This window comes from Pleuronectes platessa, chromosome 14 (genome assembly GCF_947347685.1).
Source record: "Pleuronectes platessa chromosome 14, fPlePla1.1, whole genome shotgun sequence".
NCBI classification, from domain to species: Eukaryota; Metazoa; Chordata; class Actinopteri; order Pleuronectiformes; family Pleuronectidae; genus Pleuronectes; species Pleuronectes platessa.
Genome location: NC_070639.1, coordinates 15,311,358 through 15,330,205, shown reverse-complemented (window position 1 = coordinate 15,330,205; position 18,848 = coordinate 15,311,358). Strand labels below are relative to the sequence as shown.

Here is an 18,848-nt window from a genome sequence, read left to right as displayed (position 1 = left end):
TCACACAGAGAGCCAGGAAACTAGAAGGTGGCAGCATGGATTTGCCCACCTCCCCCACTGTGCCACCGCGCCGCTGCTTTGACCTATGAGGTGAGGAAATGGACTGCCCCCCACTGGCGGAGGGTCAATACTGCAGCGGAGGTTCAAGAAGTGCCCCTCACAGTTCAGTGCACTATTCATTCTGCAACCAAGCTAAAAGAAGAAGAAGAAGAAGAAAAAAAAACAGAGACGTTTGACTTTGTTCAAAGTGAAAAATGTCTGCATCACATTTTCTCAAAGTGTAAGGTATCTGGCAGGGGAGGGGGCGTTGAGCTGGCTGTTCCAGGACAAGAAAAAAGCACTGGTCCTGGCTTGTGTGTATGTGCGTGTGCGTCTGTTTGTGTGTGTGTGTGTGTGTGTGTGTGCTCGTGTGTTTGTGTGTGTGTGTGTGCTCGCGAGTGGTCTCCCTCCCTATTAGAAGCACACGAAAAGCCTTGAAAGGTCCCTGGGGAGGAGTGACCTGCCTATAGCTAAAAGAAGGATGTTTATGGACTGGAGTAGATTATTGCCCAGGCGTTCACTTTGATGTAATGTGAAATTAAAAGGAAGGTAAACCGCCTCTTCCAGTTATAGTGAACACCTGCTTCCGAAAGGGACATAAATATCATCCTCGTGTCTCCTGAAAGACCCATAATGACAGAATTTACTTCCAACCGATGGTTCCTGGTGCTTAAAAACCTGCTGTCGTTACGGTCTAATGTGTTTGGGCCTAAAACTGGCTTCATCTTCAGGGTAAATATTTCCCCGTATCTGCCTGTAAATATGCTTCGATGTTATTAATCTGATAAATTGATACAATAAAAAGCTATTTATTAATGAATGTCTTTTGCCTTTTGCAGATGCTGGCTACTTAGTATGTGTGCAGCTAGAGGAGAGACAGAACCTAAGGTGGGGTGGGGACAGTCATGAGTCAGAGTGCGTGGTTTCCATCCAGATGTGCGGACATATTGTAACTCCGGGAGGCCTTCAACCTTCTCCCTCCCAAAGTTCGACACAAGCAGCAGCTGGTTCAGAAAGTAATAACCTTTTGTCACATTGTTTCCTAAGCTCCCATTAACTTAGTTATTATTTTGTGTCTGTCACCGCAAAGTCACTGCTCTCAAACTGTTACAGATAGCTCGGCGAGCCCAGCGATGCCACTATCTGAACGTTCTATTTGACTTCTATTTGTGTCATTTGCACCGAGCCAACCCCCGGGGAAATGATTACCCTGGATATATGGAGAGATATTGCCTTCAACGGTAATGCACTCAGATAAGTGAGGAAAAATGGGAAGCCTTACTTTAACAAGCAGCATGAGGGGGGGGGGCTGTCAAAATATGTTTTCTTGATTGCCTTATTATGTTGTATCACAGCTTTTACACAATAAAGTGACTTTAGGGTACAGGAGCAAATATCTAGAGTGGAGGGAGGACAGGAAATGAACAATTGAGTCACTTTAAATATATATATATATATGTGATGTTGGAGTTGCCAATGCTCTCAAAAAAGTACAGAACCAGCAGTCACATCCAGTTTTACGCACTTCCAATGTCTATGGACTCTGGATTAGATCCTCACAAGCTAATGCAAAGCCCCCTATTAGTATCACCCAGCTCCCTTTTACCTATTACACCTCTACATCCTCCTCTCAGCATTTATCTCCACTGTGTTCAGCGTGACAGGTGCATCAGGGGCCGACGCACAAATTCAGTTTTTTTTTTTGGCGTCTCCCTTTCAGCCAATGGTGGCGCGTCTGGAGCGGAGTCTGGTTGGATTCGGGGTGATGGTCGGGCACCTGTGCCAATCACAGCGTCCGGAGGAGGAGTTAAAGGGCTCGGGGGTGTGTCTGAGGAACACGAGTCGTCAGCTGCATACTGTATCCAACTCCGGGAGTAATGGCATGAGTGTACTGCTTTATACTGTTTAGACGAGCCCGCCAGTGCGCGCGTTTTGGAAACTAATTTTGTTGACCATTTCTTCGGTCACGTCAGTCCCAACTTGAGCCCGCGGGCGCCGAGCAGCGAGGCGCAGAGCGGTCGGAACAAAACTGTAAACTTAGTCCAAAGCGGCAAAAGTCCCCAAAGTCCCGGGCTGAAGAGGCTTTCAGACGCGAGCCGCTCATCCTTTGCGGTCGTCTCAAGGAAGGATACGCCGCTGGACATGTGAATTTAAAGGAGATAATCGCCAGGCACAACGATGAAACCAACGACCACCCCATGTTGCTTCGGCTTCCTGCTGACCTGCTTCTTGTTTGGGTCGAGCTCCTCTCAACCAGGTGAGTGAACGACACCCTGTCCCCAGCCCCGGTGCGCAGCCCTGCCTGTCGCTGCGCGGTGCCGGGAGCTCGGTGCGCACTGAGCGCAGCGGCACAACTCTCCTTTCAACACACGTTCCCCCTTGTTGTTCCTTTTACGCACGAATCCAGCTTGGGGTTCACTGATGCGCAGAAACTTGTGCCGTGATTTTGTTGGAGAAACGCCTTTAAACAGTTGACGGGGATGGCGTGTGTACAGAGAGCAGGCACACAAGTGACGGTGCGAGCAGCTTGGAGCGGTGCCTTTCTCTGGCTGTGTTCAAACTGAATGAAGAATTGCTCTGTCCTCTTCGTGCACAGAGCGGCACTGTTGAATCTGGAGAGAAAGGAGAGCGTTTAATGTCCATCGCACGTGTCCCTTTAGACTCAGTGTGGACAAACACGCACAGCCCCGCGTTACACCGGGCGACGTGGAGCTCGTCTTCTCTCCTGTGGATGTGCAAGCCCGCGTTTTCTGCGAGACTCTGTTCCAAAAGTATGCGCACTGAATTGTCCCTGTAATATTGAAGGGATAATGAGCTGAAACCCCTGCGTCGCCTGTTGGTTTATTGGCTGCTTTATTTCAAATATCAGTCTCATTTCCACAATTTGTGATTACCGAACTTCTGCTGACGGTCACGTAGGGAGTCGTTTGGAAACGTTCCTGTCGTAGTTGTGTTCCAGCGCCGATCTGTGTCCTGCACCTGTGCGCAGGGTGATTTACTGTGGAACTTTCATCCGTATGCGTTCTGTAATCGGGATAAAAGGAAAGCGGATTACCGTGAAAATCACATTATTCCCTCATTTAAAAGGAGGCCCACCTCGGGGGACTCGTGTGGACCACAGGTTTGACAAGCAGTCGGCGTCGGGGAGCGCACATGACATTGGCAGCGGCGGCAGTACCGCTTGCACAGCGCAGCGGCGCTCTTTACGCGCAGGCAGGTCCACTCACCAAGTGTGAGCGTGTGAGAGAGAAAGAAAGAGAGAGAGAGAGAGAGAGAGGTTTGCAAATGTCACATAGTATCGACCAAAGCAAACCACTGCCATCACCATCAAGCAGGACGACGATGGCAATAAGACATGTCCGTTACGCACATGCGTTCTCCCATTCCATCCGGCACCTTTCTCTGCCTTCAGCGACTCTCCTCACGCCCGCTTCGTTAAACTGGTCGGACCACATATTTAGAGTTGATGTAAACGATGCAGGGAAAGTGATTTAACCGCATGTACACACACGTCTTCTCAATTTGTCAACGCCATTGTTTAAAATCTGAGAGCCTCTTGTCGTTTGTGTAATGAGTCGCACTGGGATTCGTTTCGCTGCTTAAAACTGCTTAAAATAAATTCAAGCAAAGATCATGGTGGTAGCCTAAAACAACATTTCGACATGTTTTACATTTATTACCATAACCTGGAATTACGCACAGTTTAACACGCAGAGCAGCCACCCTGACCCGAGGTGGATAAGAGCAATGCGTAAAAAGGGGGAACTGAGGGTGATTGAATTTAAATGTTGAAATGTTGGATTTAGTTTTGAAGCGAGAGAGAGAGAGAGAGAGAGAGAGAGAGAGAGAGAGAGAGAGAGAGAGAGAGAGTGGGGAGGAAGTCATCATGTCGTGCGTACATATGATGACAAAAGCGCAAAGTGATTATTCTTAAAGGAAAGTTGGAGAAATCTTTATTATGAGTAAATGAGTAATTTCCCCCCCCCCCGGCACATTCTGTGTTCAAGCAAGCGAGCTGCATTTCAGGGAGGGAAATAAAACACATTTTATTTTAACACAACAAATGGAGCCTAAAAACTCTGATTCCCCTCTGGACCACTTCACGTCGCAGTGTTTCTATAACCTGTCTGGTGGTATTTCCCAGAAACGAGGGAATCCAGCATGAAGGTGACAGCGATCATTCTTTCTCTCTCTCTCAAACACACACTCACACACACACGCACACACACACACACACACACACACACACACACACACACACACACACACACAGACTGACTGATAGCATCTCAGGTAGAGCTCCACATCTTGGGCAACATGTATTTGGAAGTTGAAGGAACAAAAAAAAGCCCCGTGCACGCGAACCAGAGAAGAAGCAGAGCGGCTGGTATGAATATCAGTGCGCGAGTTTGTGTGCGTGAGGATTAAGTTCTGTCACTGAGAGGGAATTGGCAGAGAAAGGCACCGTGACAGTGCGTGCGTGTGTGTGTGTGTGCGCGCGCAGGAGACGCACAGTCGGGTTTTTCACGCGCTTCCTCGACGCGAGCTCGTATCTCCCCCCTAATGACTCATTAAAAACGTAATGCTCCGTGATGAATTGGGCTAAATTCATGTGAAATGTTCCACCAGTCGCGTCGGTTTGACATTTCTCTCAAATGTCCCCTTTTCCTACGGAAACAGACACCTGTCCTATAGATCCACGCGTGTACATTGGTGCAGACGAGTCTTGAAGTTCCCCCAGTCCACGTGGGGGGGGGGGGGAGCAACACAAATACAGGTGTTCACATTACCAGTACAGGTGAAGATGCTGAGTTGTGCCACGGGGAGTCCCTGCTCTGCTCCTCGGTTTGCTTGCAGCTGGGGGACCGAGGCAGGAGAGATGCATATGGCTGCAGCTGCTGGAACTCAACCATATGGTCATTTTCCAAAAACCCGATCAATGTGGATGAATATTCATATAGTTGGTGCGCAGGATTGAATTCACATCATCTTCCCTAAATGCAGCTGTGTGTGTGTGTGTGTGTGTGTGTGTGTGTGTGTGTTTTCAATTAGTGTTATCACTGCAATGAAGATAAACTCCATCCTTAAATGACCCTCTTCCTCAGCTCGGAGCGATTCCCTCTCTCTCTCTCCTCGTCTGAATTCTGACTCACAGGACGGACTTGGCTTCCTTCTAGAAATGATAGTTATAAGTATATTTGGTGGTTACACCTTCGACTCCATCTTTTATTTTTCCCCACACAGTGGCACCAACTGTTTGCCGGATTGAAAGTGACAGTGCCCTTCCCTGTTGTGTTGGCTCATACGAGAGTTCACAGTATATCAAAATGTTTACAAGGGGTCGAGAGAGCCACAGAGAGAGACTGGGTGAGAAAGAAAGGAGAGGGGGGGGGGGGGTTGGATTTATCATTTCTTTCTCTCCCACTCTCACCACGCTCGAGACTGACATTTCCTGTACACTATCCCTCATTGTGTCCGCTCGTTTTTTTCCTGAAGCGATGGGAAAGAATGGTGTCACATTTGGCGGCCCACACAGATCAGCTCGGCCACAAAGCCCCTCTTTACAGCCGCCTGCTGTCGTCGCCGGTTGAAGGAGTTCTGACCCTCCACTGCCAACCAGGCTTTTTTTGTTATTATTTATTAGAAGAGTCTCTGATCATTGGAGGTGATCCACTTCAACTTGTCAGGAAGGAAAGGGCACGTGAAGCTCTTTGTTTCGAGTGAGCAACTTCAGAGCGTGAATCCCTACAGCAAAAAAATGTCAGAGTAAAAAAAATGAAATGCAGAGTTATCCTGTCGAGTTTCAGCTCACATCGATCAACCCTGGGAACCAAGCTGATCCTCTGCGGCTGAAAGATAAAAACATATTCTTCCCCTTTGTGGTAGATTTTGTTCTTTTCTTGTCTTTGCAATGATCAAAAGTAAAAGACACAACATCCATTCCATACTTTGCCATGTTCTATGTTGCTCCAACCAGACAAACAAAACAACCAAAATGGCAAAAACACATTCGCTCCAGAAGAGTGATTCTCACCACTCTCATTGTGTGTCCTCAGTCTCCCGTGGATTTCACCCTGCACTCCGACAAAGAATAAAACACCTTCTGCTTGTGTGTGAGCTTACACTGTGCTCTCATTGCAGTCAAGTGGAAAACGTTAAGTTTCCCAATAAATCTCCCCCACTTCTCAACAAAGTGCTTTCGGAGCAATGGCATCAATAATACATGTGTAGCACCCACAATGCCACCCAGCACCCCCCCGATGAATAATCACTCCAATATTCCAACAGGGACCGAACGTGCGTGAGTCTTTGACCTTATTCTCTCCATAGATGTTTTTTTTAATCTCTAATCTCTTGTAAGATCCTATAATTCCAACCATAGAGACTTTTGTACTTGTGTCATATTGTTGGATCACAGCAGATTCCTTTGTCCTGGGTGACAAGACGACATTAAAGAAACTGTTTTCCAGTTGTGACATGTTGACGGCCTAGTTATAGTCGGACTGTCTGCCGGCCGCAGAAATGATTGGATCATATCCTACGTGACCTTTACAAGTGCCGCACGCTCATTCATCACCTGCAGTTGTAAATGCACCATGCATGTGCGTGGACGTGGCTCTCGCGTGTCCTCCTCGTGAAGGATGTCATAATTGGATCGGAGTGTCACCGGTGTCTGTTCCGGCTCAACGTGTACGGCTGTTTATCACTCGCGTACTTAAAATGCAAACTGGTCCGAGGCCTGGTTTACAAGCGATTGGATTACGCCGGTTTTGATGAGGTTTGTTGGGAGTGGAATGCTCGTTGCTGTTTTTTCTCTGCGTCTATTTTTCTCTGCTTTTTATGGTTCCTCGCTTCTTCTTTTATTTATTTTTTTGCTTTGGGTAAATTGAGCGAGCTCTGTGCGAGAATGAAAGCGAAGGGAGCAGGAGAGAGAGACTCGCAAAATAGACATACTGATGGCCTCTGTGCTGGCCCTGAGCGCTGACTACACAGCAACCTGAGTCCTTCATTAACAAGGCAGCGCCAAAAACACTCGTGTGCACGAAGACAAGAGGGCTCCTGCTTGATGTCCCCGACGATATCCCAGCGCTAGTTTAGACAGATTGGGGACTAACTTCCAGTAGTGGAGGAAATCCGTCCACTGCGATTTAATTAGGTTGGCAAATGTGCGTTTAGGGGCCACCAAGCAGATGCTTGCAGCATGAAGAACGAGGGAAGTCTCCGGGCTTCTAGTAACCATCAGGCTTTCGGAGTGTGCTGTAATGGAATCGACACAAACAACACTCGAGAAAAGAGGCCAAGCGATACAGTGGAATGCTCAGTGCAGAGAACTGCCAGTCAGAAATCGACACTAAGACTTTTTCCTACTGCACCTTGGGTAGTGGAAGGTTATCAGAGGGAATAAGTTACCTGTACGAAAAGGAAAGTCTGTGACTCAACCAGCATCTTCACCCCCCCCCCCCCCCCCCCCCCCCCCCCAGTGAACAATCAAGCAATGACCAACATTTTGGGTTGACTTGAATTTCTCTGAGAAACAATCACATGGTTAAACTTGAATTGTTTTGTCATCATATGCATTCTCCAGAACGTCGTGTGCCGTTAATCACCCAACGTCCACCAGTGCAGAGTGGTGGCCATGTGCGCCTCACACCTACTCCACTACACTCCCTCCCACACGCTCACACACACACACAAGTACCCACGCGCTCATTCTGCCCTCACCCTGGGCCGTCACATCCTAAGTACGAGACGAGCGTGTGCGATCCAGGCCTTAACTCCTGTGTTCGTCAAACAATGTGGATGTTGGGGGTGGCGATTGGGGGGGGGGGGGGGGCTCATGTATGTCTGTCAGTATGTGCGACTTCTGATCCCCTTTGTTGTTGCTGCTGCTCTCCGCACAATGAGCCCGTCTGTCCTCTGCATCCTCCTGGAGGGCTGCGGGAGGCTGTCAGCCACCAACCCCCTTTTTTGACAACCACAATTTTTGAGGGTTTCAAAATGTTGGTGACAAAGGCTCTGGCAAACATTTGCATACGCCGTGTTTGTGTGTGTGTGTGTGTGTGTGTGTGTGTGTGTGTGTGTGTGTGTGGTGACTGTGGTTCTCGGCGTTTGTGTGCGCGGCGGCATGGTTGGGGGGGGGGGTGGGGGGGGGGGGGGGGGGTAGAGGGTGACTGACAGACTAACCATGCTCCGGAGACTCTCTTTCTGCTCCACTGTCTGCTTGTTCCTCTTCCTCCACCCACCCTCTGCCTTCATCCGCGGCTTTGTAAGCCTCCACATAATGTGGGAGCATTAAAATGACAATGGAAATTATGGCTAATCTTTGTTAAGACACACTCATTACCGCCATGTTTCAGAACCAGAGTCCGACGATAACAGTCGGTCCGCCGTGTGTCTCTTTTTTTTTCCCTTCTTCCCTCTGTGAAGCGACAGCCTGACACATTGGAGTGATGTGTTTTATTCTCACTTCTTTTTTGTGTGTGTGTGTGTGTGTGTGTGTGTGTGTGTGTTATTTTTCTATTCCCGCTTCCAGCTAATAATGGTGGCGAACATATGAAAGGATGATAATAGCCTGACAACTTGGGCATGAAAGACGAGCTCTACCTTCAAATGAGCTTTTCATGCACTTCTGCGTGTGGGTGTGTGTTAAGGGGCAGATTTCTCCCGTCTCCCCTCCCCTCTCTGTCTCGGTCCTCTTTTAGTAATCCCCTTCTAAAATATTCATAGCTAATCTGCATTTACAATGTAATTACAGACGGGCTTTGAGTGGTATCGGATATGGCCGGCGGAACACGGGCTTCACGCAAAAAATCTTGATTTGGTGATTTGTATGCCTGAATAAATATGAAACAGCCTTGGGATGTGTTTAAAGGTTGAAAGTTAAAATCGGAAAAAAAACATTTAAAACAATTAAAATTAAAATAAAAAAAATTATGTTCTTAACTACTTAGCCGGCCAGTGCATGTGAAGCAAGAGCTGTCAATCTTAGGAACCCATGTGAAATAGATATGTCTTACAGAGGCATCTAAAAGGAACTGCTCCATGTTTGTGATATTGCCCCGCACACAGAATTTAATAAGTCTCAAAACTATTCCCCCCCTGTCTCTCTGTTTCCCCCCCCCCCACCGCTCCAACCCTGCTGCCAGCCTTCGGGAGTGCTGCTGCCGGCCTCCGTTCAGTGCTAATGGAGCGGCGTGCCCCGTGTGCTATTCTCGCAGGTCGATTTTTCACTTGTGATAGAGGTGAGGGTGGTGGTGGCGGCGGCGGAGGGGTGGCGTCCTCTTAAATGAAGCACTTGGCGTTTGTGACCTGTAATGAATGAGTTTGCAGTCAGTCATGGCAGCTGTAAGGAGACATCTGGGAGCGAGGGAGGCGGAGGGAGAGACTCAGACCTCACCGGGAAACAGTTTATCTATGCGAGGCTGAGGAAGAATAGCTGCGTCCAACATGCTATCGCTCCCACGAAAAAGAAAAAAGAAAGGTTACACCTCGAAGAATCTCACTCTAATACCATCAAGAGTTATATTAAATCCCAATGATTTAATGCTGGGGGAGAAAAACGTCAAATTGAATACAACAAGCACGGTATGAACCCAGGGCTGAGGAGCATGAGCGCAGAAGTCTCAGTCCGACCAGTATTTACAATGGTTATCATTCAAAGGGGGGGAGGATGAGGAGCAACACAGGCCGCGATGAAGAACGAAGCACACAGTCGAACAGGCAGAGACAAAGAGAATGAACAGAGAAAGACAGCAAAAAATAATGATCGGTTTTGATTTCCTGCTTTTCTCAGCCGTGCATCAATTCTGCACAAACATGAAAATCTAACATGGGAATTATTCTAACATTTATAATAACCTCAGTAAATACTTCCCTTTGCACAGTGACTTGTGGCTTAACACGGAAAAGATCGGTTGAGTTCACAAAGCGTGTTTTGGTAGTTTTGTATCGGAGTATTGATTTATTTACTTCATTTTTTTCTCTGTTGCCACAGAGAGAGAGAGAGAGAGAGGGAGTCTGAGCCAGAAAATACAGGAACCTCAGAGCTCGGTGGAATAATTGAGTCGTTAATATTGATCAACAGCCTTTTCAAAGACCACATTACAGTCAGTTATGTCCCTTTTAACCTCGGCCACAGATACATTCAACTTTATCTCAAGAAAGAATCTGTTTTTTTCTGGGGATGTCCATTGAGGTTTTTGGGCCTTTTTAACAGGCTCAGTGTCTGCTGGCAGATAAAAGCCAAGACAGATTAGAGCATCTTCATGAAAAGGGTACATCATACATTTCATCTATCTTTGAACAGGTTGTTTTTTAAATATAAATCCTCAGTTGAAATAAGAGCGTCTCAAAGGAAACCTGTATTAGTGCGGCTGTCGCTGGCGTGTCAGTCACCTTGCAGCAGAGCAGGAATAGAGCAGCTCTCTTTCCCCCCCCCCCCTTGGATGTGAAGGTACATAAAGCACAGGATGAGAGAAGCAGGAGAGGCAATTGACCTTGGCTGCTTTTGGGGGGCTGGCTATATAGCCATACGGATGGATGCTATGGTGCAGCTTTGTGGGAGCGAGGGATGGATGGAGGGAGGGAGGGAGGGGGAAGAAAGGGACAGTGCTGAGCGTGGCAGTTAGCGTTTCGGGTGCGGGAAAGCAGTTTTTAAAATGCAGGGATAAAAAAAAGTTCAAAATTTAACCATGCTGCAAAAAATGGGATGGCTGTATAAGTCATTGATCAGAATGTGCGTGTCTTTGGAACATATTTTTTTTCTTCTTGCAGGATCTTCAGGGTGCATGTGGCATGAGTGTATATCAAATGTGAAAGGAGCTGACTAAGTGCCGACCCGGGTCCAGAGCCAATCCTGGCTCTTTTGCCCCCGCTGCGCCAGCCTGTTACCTGAGACAGGGGTGTTTTATCTCAGCATGTCACTAGTGCACGTGTAAACACACACGGGGGGGGGGGGGCTACACTGCAATTTCATACTGTGCTCAGCCCCCCCTGCCTTTGTTCCAAAACCTCCTCCCACAGAGAGACATCATCCCCCTATGGCAAGGTGAATAAGGGTGCTGATATACGATTATTTCTAGCAGCCAGAGTGAGACAGAGACGAAGGGATTGCAGCTGGGGGGGGGGGGGGGGGAGTGGGAGACAAAAAAAAAAGAAGAGAGGAAGTCTCCTAATTTTAGCCGGAGAAGGGCAGCCGGGCGTCCATGTGCACGGGAGGAGAGGTGTCTTTCGGCTGGGAGAGGACATGGGCGAGTGTCTTGGGAGTCTTGGTTAAAGCGGTTGCTATCACAGGAGCTGGACGGACAATTAATCAGCAGCAGCCCAGAGGGGGTGCAGGGCCTCTGACAGGGATACTTCATTCTGCCTGGCACACACACACACACACACACACAGACACACACAGATCTCAGGACAGACTCAGCCCGATGCTTCCCCTCACTCATTTCTTTTTCGCCTTTTGTCCTCATGGTACATCTTGTTTCCTCCTCCTTTCTTCTTCATCTGCCTTCTCCCTCCACCTCCTCCTCCTCTCCTCTCCTCTTATGTGTTTTGTTCCCTGAACCTCTCGTTAAGTTAAGACTCCCTCTCCCGACCCAGCGGCCCCGACTCCGAACTCTGCACAAGTTTGAGTCTCTCGCAGCTGTCGAGCGAGGGACAGGGAGGTCGGGACAGAAGAGCAATGAGGTGAGATAGGAAGAGACCGGTGGCTATACTTCACCTTAACTGCCCCTGCCCTCCTCCCTGAGCCCAGCCCTCCATTTGTGCCTCTCCACCGGCAACCCTCTCCTCCGCTCTGTCTCAACGCGGCTGGCACCGGGTGATTGATGGATCCAGATTTGACATGGCCCAGTTCACCCCGAGGGCGTCAGCAAGGACACTGGTGAGATTCAGCCAGATGCTGGGTGGAGGCAGACAGGGACAGTGTAGGAGACAAAGAGAGGCAGCAGGGTGTGGTGGACACCGTGGACCGGTGTACCTTGCCAGGGTTTCTGGGATGAGTCAGCGTTTCTCCTCAAACGGTGCACCTGTTAACAGTTTCCCGTTGTGTCACCCTGTGGGTTTTCCTCCATTTTCTTTTTGTTTCTTTATTGAATTACAGCACATTGGGACTGCTCACTGGAGGCCGATTTTTTTTTACGTATGACGAGGATTTGAAATAGTTATAAACCAGGGTTTCCCTCACCAGACACAATGCATTTATTGTTTATTATATCATAAGATCTGTTGATGTTGCTCATCTTCAAGCTCTCGCTGTAGCCATATTGTTGTTTTCATAGGCTGCTTTCAGAAATGAACTCCAGAGAAAGGTCGCCTGTCACATACGAACAACACAGCAGGAGATTCTCTGGTCAAGTGCGTTCACAGCAATACAGAGATCTCCTGAGTGTTCAGACGAGAGGGGGGGGGGGGGGCAGGGCTATTCATTCTGGTGCGGAGGTCACATGTTTTTGTTTACCAACCCTGACCCTTGTCACCAAAACCTCTTGAATCTCATTATCTTTCAAAGTTGACATCCTCGTCCGTGCCCTCTGCTTGTATTGCCCCTTTTTTTCATATTGAAACATTTGGATTATTATCTTTTCAGTTTTGTTTCTGTCCAGTCATCAACATGCCAAGTCGCTCGCAGCGAATCCTCCGAAACCTCTCCCGCTGTGTTCACACATTCTGAGTTTTAACCAGGAACTTGGATATTTACCTTATACATGTCAGCTCATACATGTACCTACAGTGAGTCCAGCGGTTATGTGTCACAAAGTTCAATTGCGTAGTGGCTGCGTGCTGTGTCCCTCCCCCCCCCCTCCAGGAGGGTCCTGGTCCTCTCGGTAAGCAAACACCCACTTGACACGGAGCCAGGCGGAGGGGGAACAAGGCCCTCAGTGTGTCCGTGCTCCGAGTGCTTTGTCCTGGAGGAGGCTCCCGCCGTGGCTCCTGGCTCCCGGCTCCACGTGACTCGCCTGGAAATGAGGGAGACACTTGTCTCATGGACGTTGTCTGGACGGGGACGGACTCTTTTCACATCAGACCTTTGGGCAAAATGTAGCTGAATGCTTCCAAATGTTGACACTGGATGACATGTGCTTGATTTGCCAGAAAACACTCGCATACACCGAGTCATAAATCAATGTCACTTTTATTTTTTTAATATTTTGTGCATCACAGGTAAAGTAGCTGACTCACCCCTACAAAGACTTTGGGACTTTGGCCGAATGTAGGCATTAAAGTAAGTTTGTGGACAAACTGATTGAAAGAGAAATAATACTGCAGAGCTTTGTGGGTATTTTTTCCAATCCTTTTTCGTTCAGCTCTGGTTTTACAACTTTGTTAGCTGCCTAATTCTTATCTGAAAACTTGCATGTCTCCAGATGCTTTCTTATATAATTCCCATGCAGCGAAACCGTATGTGCATGAAAACAACTCTCTTTCCCTCCCACACTACAATAGCGAAACAATTTTGAAAAATATATTTCTCTTACTATACATACAACAGTCTGTATTTGGAAGAAGGATTGAGGCAGACGCAGCGCGGCAGGGGCATGAGTATCCTTTAACCACAGCACCACTCAGGTCCTCGCATCATCATTTTCCACATGCTCCATTTTCACCTTCCACAGCAAAACACAAAGCTGATGTTTAAAGCTCCACTCGCACTCGGGAGTCCACTGAGGCCGTCTCAGTCTCTGAATGAGGAGAAACTCCAAAATGGGGCCAAAATAGAAAGGAGAGGATGTCTTTTCAAATGTAAGTAGCCTGAATGTACTCTCACTTTCTCAAGGAATGATTCAGAAAAGTACAAAACTCAGCGAGAGATGCAATTTCACCTCTGCACCTTACCCCGCCTGCCTCAAGTCCTCCCAGCAAATAGGCAGATTCATCCCCTCAGTTCTGGCAATATCGCCCCATCACTCTATGTGCACGGGGACGAGTGTGTTGTGTTTGTGTCACCGAGCTGTCTCAGAGCCGAAACGCAAAAACAACAACAACAACAAAAACAACAGGTATCTTCTGCTCTTCCCTCTCACCGCAGACACACCGCACTTTATGCCTTTTGCTCACTGTCTGGTTTGGCAGCAATGTGAAGTCAATAGGATGAATAAAACATACCTGAATCAGAGCCCTCTTCCCTGGGAAATGTCAAGCTGTCAGTACAGCTTAATGGGAAAACATAGGGCTGGTCCCGACGGTCGGACAGTTTATCGCACAAAGCACCTACAAACCAGGCCGGTTGGTTTCTTTTGTGCATCGCAAACACACAAACCCTGGTTTGCTTTACCTGGAAGTGATCACAGGTTGGCCCAAACATATGTATCAGAACAATTTTATTTACAGATCATTGTTGTAGGAGGGGTTTTATAAGTTCTGCTATGGTCAATTGTTCCCTTTTTAGCTCTGTAGAGTAAAGAACACACCTTTTCCCATTTAGTTTGATTCGGTTTCCATTTCTGTGAAAACCTGTGTGTGTGCACCCCTGCTGCTGCAAACCGCTTTAGTTCATCTGAAAGATGGTCCTTTGCCATAATGAGCTGTAAATGACAGCCTCACAAATACGTACAGGACAGAGAGGAGAATGAGAAAGATGAGACTATTTTCTCAAACCATTTACCAGAGGATGGTAAAAGAGTTAGAAGAGAAAAACTGAAAAACTGACCGGGTAGTAAAGGGTTTGATGAAAAGGACAATGCCTTAAACTAAAAGACTCGGCTGAGACGGGAGCTGAAGTCAGAGCCCCTATAAGAACACACCTTTTCCCATTTAGTTTGATTCGGTTTCCATTTCTGTGAAAACCTGTGTGCACCCCTGCTGCTGCAAACCGCTTTAGGCAGGAGGACATCCTCCAGGTCGCATATGTAATGTGCATTTCATTCACCTGCTCTGTCGCTGAAAAACCACCATTTAACACACATTACTACACACACTGCACAACACTCATATCCGCCAGTGGAAGCCAACCCCTGCAGCTAATTATCTTTGAATTAGGGCTGAGGTCTGGGTTTAATTGGGCCTCGCCATGAGGAGGGTTGAAGCTCCACACTAACTCCAGCAACTTCAGCTGCCAAACCTCATCAGCCTAATGGAGACTCAAACACCGAGGGCCCTCGGGGGCTGGCCTGACTTTCTGCCTTGTGCCAACCGACACACACACACACAGACACACACCGACACACACACACACACAGGACTACGGAAAGACGAGTCAGATGATAGAGACATGATGAAGTTAAAAGCAGGTTGTGCATAAATGTGTGTGTGACAGAGGAGTTGAACTTTATAATTGCATGATTTAAATAAAGACTTCGGTGTAAGTATGGCACTGTTCATACCTGTCATTAACATCGGTCCCTAGTGATCGGATCACAAGTAGGCAGCCCCCTGGTCCATCAGTTCACACCTGGCATTTAGAATATGTCCTCACATGCGTCTCAAGTGACCACTTGTGATTGGACCTCGCTTTCTCGCTTTATATGCCAATGTCCATCATTAGGACAGAAAAAATTGGTGTTATATGCAACAATTATATCATTTGTCTCTTTTGTTGACTTGTGTACTTACATTATGTTTCAAACAATGTATGAGCCCAGAGAAATCCCCATTTTATTCAAAGTAAAGGGACGTTTCATGTTGGTCGCCTTTTAATTTCATCATATCTGCTTTACCTGATGTTCTGTCCGTCTTTACTACAGCTTCAAATAATGGAGAGGAATACTGTTTGTATTCATCACTCGTGGTGGATCACAATTATGTATCGACGTTTGATTCGCGTTCTGTAAAATCATTTAAATCCTGGGGCGAAATTACCGGTTCTGAAAATTACCTTAGTAGTTACGGCCTTGTCTATTTTTTTCTGGGTTTTGTTTGTATTAATTGTATCCAAATAAAAAAAGCAAGCTTCCAAAGTCCAAGCTGTTTTAACAGACGGTGAACAGACCTTGCACTTGTACAACTGATTTGGAACTCTCAGTAACTCCTGAATGGTCCATGGCTATCCTCAAGCTTGGCCTGATGCAGCACAAAAATCTCCCCTTATTCAGCAAATCTATTGCAAGAATTGGTCTGCTGGTTCTTTTGTAGCCATCTGGTGTAAGGTAGGCTGTCTGCCCTCTGGAAGAAAAAAAAATTACTCCTGGAAGAAAACAGGAGGCTGCAGCCAACCTGAGCACGGATCCCATTCTTCCATGCCAGTGCCTGTCTTTTACCTTTATTCCCCTGCCATCTTCTTCTGCTGTGGAAATCACAACTCTGCTGTTAACACTCAAAACAGGGAAGTCTGTGGTGTAGCTTGAAGCTTTGAAAGCCATCATTCAAAAAACACACAACACGGTGTGACTGTGTATGCCCCCACATGTAAACCACAGGATACACATGTACGCTACACACGTTGTATACATGAGTTGGCCTCAGGCATCAGGTTGGCTGCCAGGGAAACGTCCACAGAGTCCATTATCATTTTTCGTCCTCTCTCCCCATCCACCATCTGCCCCTGCATTTTCCCCGACTGACTTGCTGTAATTGGAACAAGCAACATGACAAAACTCTCGTCAGGCCCAGTCAAACATCCCGTCGGTCGAAGAGGGACGGGAGATATTGTTTTAAACGTTCGGAGGCCCGACACTGGAGTAAGAGCAGGACGGTGAGAAAGTTCATCTGACAGTTGGCCCTTTGCCATAATGAGCTGTAATTAACATTTCTAGCAAACATATACAGGACAGAGAGGAGAATGAGAAAGATGAGACCATTTCTCTGAAACCATCTATCAGAGGATGGTAAAAGAGTTAGAAGAGAAAAACTGACCGGATAGTTAAGGGTTTTCTGAAAAGGACAATACCACAAACTAATAGACGTGGATGAGACGAGAGCTGAAGTCAGAGCCCCTATGAACTAAAAAGCCAGATTAAAAGATGGTCATTTTCTGCTGCTTGGAAAAAAGCTGGTTACTGAATCTGAAAAGCAAAGAGACGAGAACCCTGATGCTCATAATTATCTTTTACCTGGCTTCGCTAGGTGCCTTATACAAATGAGGAAGCATCTCCCGGATGAGTGACGTGGCTGCTCAGGGGCTTCAGGTGCTGTGTTTCTTTGGGGACCAATGTGGCTTTTTAACTTGCTTACAAAAACAACTAAAGGAAAGAAAAACTGGAAAAGCACGATATGGCCTTTTGGCTTCAAAAGGATTGTTTGACTTTGCATTGCACGTCTTGCCACCATACGTCTTACCACTGTGGTCCTTTTTTATGGTTTGGACACAGACGGATAAATAAAGGCCGAGCGAAAATTCGGCACTGGGTGTGTTTGTTCTGCGGGGCATTTTGGCCACCGCTCCACACGGATGACCGGTCCGTGTCAGAGGTTTGAGTGTTGAAGAGGGACAAGAGGAGCCGGCAGGTCGCTAATGGTTGTGACGCTAATGAGCTCAGAGCCAATGATTGAGTTCTCCCAACCCCCCCCCCCACGCTCACCTCTGATCTGGTGAGGTGAGATAAGTGCGACTACAGGATGTGTTCGCGATGGACGAAAGCTCCAGAGCAAAAAAAATAACCCCTTTTTATGCGGTAATTCTTTGCGAGCACTCAAACGCACCGCACGGGTCAAGAGAATTTTCAGCAACACTCCTTTCTATACACTTCACATGTGGGGAAAGATTACCTACATTTTACTCTGAAGTAACCATATGGTCTTTGTCCCCCTTCTGCGCTTGTTGGAGTTTTTTTTCTCCGTAGCTTTTTACCCTCTTTCCGCTTAACAACCTGTGATGTCTCGCGCTTTCTGTCCCCCTCGTCCCCCCGCCCTGGAGAAATGTCACATGGGACGCAGTCGTCCGTCAAACTGGCATCTCTGACAGAGGGGTTCGGCTAAAAGGCCATGCTCCGATTGGCACGGGATCCCCTGTGCTGTGCTGTGTCAGGGCTGCTGCCTTTTTTACCCTGCTCCCCTCTCCTATATCCATGTTATTAGTATTCATCTCCCTCCAAGAACTCCCTCTCTTCCCCCACCCCACCACCAGCAACCCCAGTTTGTTTCCCTCTCCCCCCATATTCCTCTCCTCTCATAGCCCAAGTGTTGCTTCCATCTCCCAGAGGAGTTTATTTGTAAAAATGTTTCCCCCTCCAGTTCCGTGTGTGTGTTGTTCAGAAGCGTGGAGCAAATAATTAAATCAATCTGTTTCTTCCACCTTCTTTGGTTTCGGATAGCACAAATTGTAAGCACTGCAAAGTAACCACTATCTGTTTTGCTTTATTTATTTATTAACAGATTGATGCTTATTGTTTCAAAGAAGGAAAAAAAAAGCCTCTCTCTCTCTCTCTCTCTCTCTCTCTCTCTCTCTCTCTCTCTCTCTCTCTCTCTCTCTCTCTCTCTCTCTCTCTCTCTCTCTCTCTCTCTGGTGTAACTGGGGATCGATGTGCTGATGAAGTGCAGCCAGAATTCTCTCAGCGGGACGACAACAACATTAATTGCTCATCTCGCTTTATCTGCTGCCTTTAGCTAATCACAATTCAGTTTGATGGGAATGCGTAGTGACCGTGGGCCGTTAATAGTCGGTGCTGAGAGGCCTTGAGACCACCTCTTGTGTTTTCCTTTCCTTTTTTTTTTTCTCCTCCTGCAATTAATATTGATTACCCGCAGAAACCAATAAAGCCAGGTCCCCTCGGTGACTCCGCAGGTTAGGGCCACTTGTTTCTTTAGGATTCACTCTTTTTTAATTAAGTGTGAACCACTCCATTCGGGCTGCTACTAAATGTTTTTTAAATGTCACCGTGGTTTCCCTCGGTTAAGTGATTATCTAAATTGCTTTTGTAACACGAAACGGACGTGAA

The 18,848-nt window shown here is 47.3% G+C and overlaps 1 protein-coding gene across 2 annotated transcripts in view; it reads left to right on the top strand.

The window, feature by feature from the left end:
- Nucleotides 1-1,866: 1,866 nt before the first annotated feature.
- The window catches only part of LOC128456092 (receptor tyrosine-protein kinase erbB-4), a 301,537-nt gene continuing 284,555 nt past the window's right edge, over nt 1,867-18,848 (top strand). For both annotated transcript variants that reach the window (XM_053440141.1, XM_053440140.1), the window contains exon 1: nt 1,867-2,296. In XM_053440141.1, the coding sequence (XP_053296116.1) occupies nt 2,218-2,296 (79 nt within the window). In that variant the 5' untranslated portion in view covers nt 1,867-2,217. The remainder of the gene's footprint in view (nt 2,297-18,848) is intronic.